The sequence below is a fragment of the Antrostomus carolinensis genome, unplaced genomic scaffold, assembly GCF_000700745.2.
Source record: "Antrostomus carolinensis isolate BGI_N321 unplaced genomic scaffold, ASM70074v2 scaffold53418, whole genome shotgun sequence".
NCBI lineage: Eukaryota > Metazoa > Chordata > Aves > Caprimulgiformes > Caprimulgidae > Antrostomus > Antrostomus carolinensis.
Genome location: NW_010331965.1, coordinates 1 through 3460, shown reverse-complemented (window position 1 = coordinate 3460; position 3460 = coordinate 1). Strand labels below are relative to the sequence as shown.

The window sequence follows — 3460 nt, the reverse complement described above, 5'->3', positions numbered from 1 at the left end:
CAGGGCTCTGGCACCCTCACAGTGAAGAAGTTTTTCCTTCAGTTTGTCTGGAACTTTCAGTGTTCCAGTTTGTGCCCATTGCCCCTTGTCCTGTCACTGGGCACCACCGAGAAGAGCCCGGCCCCATCCATTTGGCCCCCACATGTCAGATATTTATAGACATTGATCAGATCTATTGATGAGATCCACTCAGTAGAAACTGGTGCCCTTCCCTAGTCTGTAAGTGATGGGAAGGATTTTTGTCCCTAACCCCAGCAGGATCTCTAGGACAAGCCCTTGGATGAATGGGAAGAGAGCACCTTGCTGCTCAGCTGGGTTAGTCCCTGAAGGCCACCCCAAGCATCAGCCTCCCAATGCAACCACTCAGACCTGCATCTGCAGTTTCATACGGAGCCATTTATGATGAAGTGTATCAAATAACTGAGGTTTTGAGGCAATTCTCAGTCTGGAGAGAGCTGCCAGGCAGAGAGAGGGACAGTACTCACCATGCAGCGGATGGGAGACAACCCGGGACATACACTGCATCATCATCTCGTGAGATGTCTGGGAAGGGGAGATAAAACCACACCTGTATGAAAAGCTGCTCTGTTCCACCCCCAGAGATCAGCCCCTTTCCCTTAGTGCAGTGAAACCCATCCTGGGTCCCTCTTTTGAAATCTGTTGTTCATGGTAAATCTCTATTCCTACAAAATATTTCATAGCTGGACACAAAATGGCTCCTCAATCCCACTGTGTTGTCACCCAGGGCTTCTCTCCAAGTAATTTCACCCACAGCTTCAGCTTCCTTTGCTCTCCAGACCCATTCCACCCCAATATGATCTCCCTGATCACTCACTGTGCAATATCCACTCCTCACCTCCTTCACTACTTTCCTAAGGGAGGTCTTCACATCATCCTTGTTAGAAACATGCTCCATGTCTTCCAGTGGAAAGGCCTGAGCAAAGAGAGAAGAAATATATGGTCAAAATTGATGGAGATGCTGACCCACAAACCCTCGATGTCTGAGGACAAGAGGAAATCAAAAGCAGTTTGCACAGGAGAGGAAAAACAGGCGAGAAGGAACAGAGGAGAAGGAAGGATGGAAAATAAAATAGGGGAAGAGAGGGGTCACAAAACTGTTTACAAAAGGCAAGTCGTTGTTCAAATTAAATTAAAATTGTTTAGAAAATAAGTTTGGGGGATATGGGCACTGTTCTCCTGGAGGGATCATATTCCTCTGTTATCTTTGTTATCCATCACAAGTATGCAGTGCTCTGCAAAATTATTTGCAGCTGAGACATGATTCACGTCAGTAGTTTAGAAGTCAAAGGCTGTGCATCTCGCCTCAGTCCTCTGAGCTTCCCTGTATTCAAAGCCCTCAGGAGATGGAGAGGGATGGGCGCTTTATTCCTCCACGTGCAGTCGTGGCTGGGTGCAGGCACACGCAGGCTCCCCCCAGCTCTGCTGCAGTAGCACCAGCCCATCCAGCAAACTGATTTATGGAGAGAGAAGCCGACCTTTACCTTCTTCACGCTCCCCCTGGTGATGGTTGATAAAGTGCTTGAGATGAGGCGAGGAGTAAGACCACGGAAGAGGCCTCTTTTCCCATCCACTTCCATAATGTGTCTGGCTGGGGAAGAAAACATCAGGCTATCGTCACGTCAGGAACTGACCAACTCATGGAGAGAACCCCAAACACCTCCAGGGTTCAGCTGAAACCACATCAGAGCTCAGGACAGCACGGCAGCCGCTCTGTGGACTCGCTGTAAGTGATTCATTTTAACAGTCCTATATAGATTTCATATAGGATGCAAAGAATCCTTAAATATTCCCTGTCATGTCTGTCTAATCTGGAAGAACAGCTCCAGTATTTTGGGCTACTCTGCATCTTTTGGTTGTTTTCCTCACCTGAAAGGGCTACAAGGCAGTTTGGAGCCAAGAGAGGAGGTTTAATGAGATATGAGGAAGAAATTCTTTGGTGTGAGGGTGGTGAGCCAGTGTCCCAGGCTGCCCAGAGAAGCTGTGGCTGCGCCTCCCTGGAAGTGTTGAAGGCCAGGTTGGATGAGGCTTTGAGCAACCTGGTCTAGTGGAAGGTGTCCCTGCTGCTGGCAGGGGGGTTGGGACTGGATGAGCTTGAAGGTCCCTTCCAACCCAAACCAGTCTGGGATTCTGTGACTCTCAGGATTGTGCACTCCCCTTCCCCACAGCAAACCCACTGCGAAAGCAACCCCCAAGGTCACCTTCTACCCAGAAAAAGAGAGAAATCATACTTTATAATTTTTTTTTCCCCTTTTAAACACATTACCTTCCCTTTTTTGAGTATTTCTGTCCCTTTAGGGCTCCATCTACACCATCAATGAGCAGGGGAGGGGGGATGAGTTATTGCAGGGCTGTTTTGTAGCAAACCCAGAGCAACCTGCCACAGGAAGGGGACACAGTGCCAGGGCCACCCTCTCCTCGTCCCCAACAACAGGTGGGTAAATCTGACAGCTTTACAACCAGTTGTAACGTTTTACATCTCACTGCAGCCTCAGGATGATCCCAAAGACACCACTGGGGATGCCTTTGCAATTAGTTTTGTGGTGTTTTCTGTCTCTTTGCAGCCTCAGGATGACCCCAAGGATGCTGCCAGGGATGTGGGGACGCTGCTGGAGGTCAGCTTGGTCTACCTGGCAGCTCCCAGCCCTGTTTCTGGGCAGGACCTCAGGCTGGTAGGGAGGGACAGTCGCTCACCGTAGGTGAAGAAGCCAGGCAGGTACAGGACTTTCCTTCCCAGCACGTTTCTTCCAATGGTTGGAGGTAGTGGCTCATGCCCAACCTGTCAGAGAAAAACCCACCAGCAGGTCCCTGCTCCGGTCCCAACGTTCCCAAAGCCACCGGGAACCTCGTAGCCTCGATCCCCGGGCTGCCGAAGGGCCACGTGCCCCCTGTCACCCTCAGACAGGTGGGGACACCACGGACAGTCCCGTTCCTAAGCACAGGGGGGCCCTCACTCCTCCAATTTATGGGTGTCCCCATTACAGGGGGGTTCTCAGGATACCCATTATATAGGGGTTTCCCATCCCTTCTTATAAAGGAGCCCAAACTGCAGAGGGGACCCTCACCCCCCCCATTTTATAGGGTCCCTGCTCTCCAGGGTGTCCCCGTCCCCTGTCACAGGAGGGGCCCCCTGATGTCCCTGTTATAAAGGAGTCCCCACTGTACAGGGGTCCTTATCCCTCCATCATATGGGGTGTCCTAGTCCCTGTTATATAAGGGGGGGGTTTATAGGGGGTCCTCCTATAGACAGACTTTCCCATTTTACAGCTGCCCTCATCCTCCCCATTCTATAGGGACCCCCCATTATAGATAGTGACCCCATCCCCTGGCTTATACTGGGGTCCCCATTGCCTGGGGGTCCCCAATGCCTCTGATATAGGTGTCCTCCCCATTATATAGGGATGTCCCCCTCATTATATAGGGGTGTCTCTCCATTATATAG

The 3460-nt window shown here is 50.8% G+C and overlaps 1 protein-coding gene across 1 annotated transcript in view; it reads right to left on the bottom strand.

Moving 5' to 3' along the window:
• Window positions 1-2797, bottom strand: part of MTCH1 (mitochondrial carrier 1) — a gene marked incomplete at its 5' end in the record, with an annotated part of 9469 nt that extends 6672 nt beyond the window's left edge. Inside the window, 4 exons of the mRNA XM_010173328.1 lie at window positions 486-543; window positions 857-934; window positions 1503-1609; window positions 2713-2797. Coding sequence (XP_010171630.1) covers window positions 486-543; window positions 857-934; window positions 1503-1609; window positions 2713-2797 — 328 coding nt within the window. The remainder of the gene's footprint in view (window positions 1-485; window positions 544-856; window positions 935-1502; window positions 1610-2712) is intronic.
• Window positions 2798-3460: the final 663 nt, after the last annotated feature.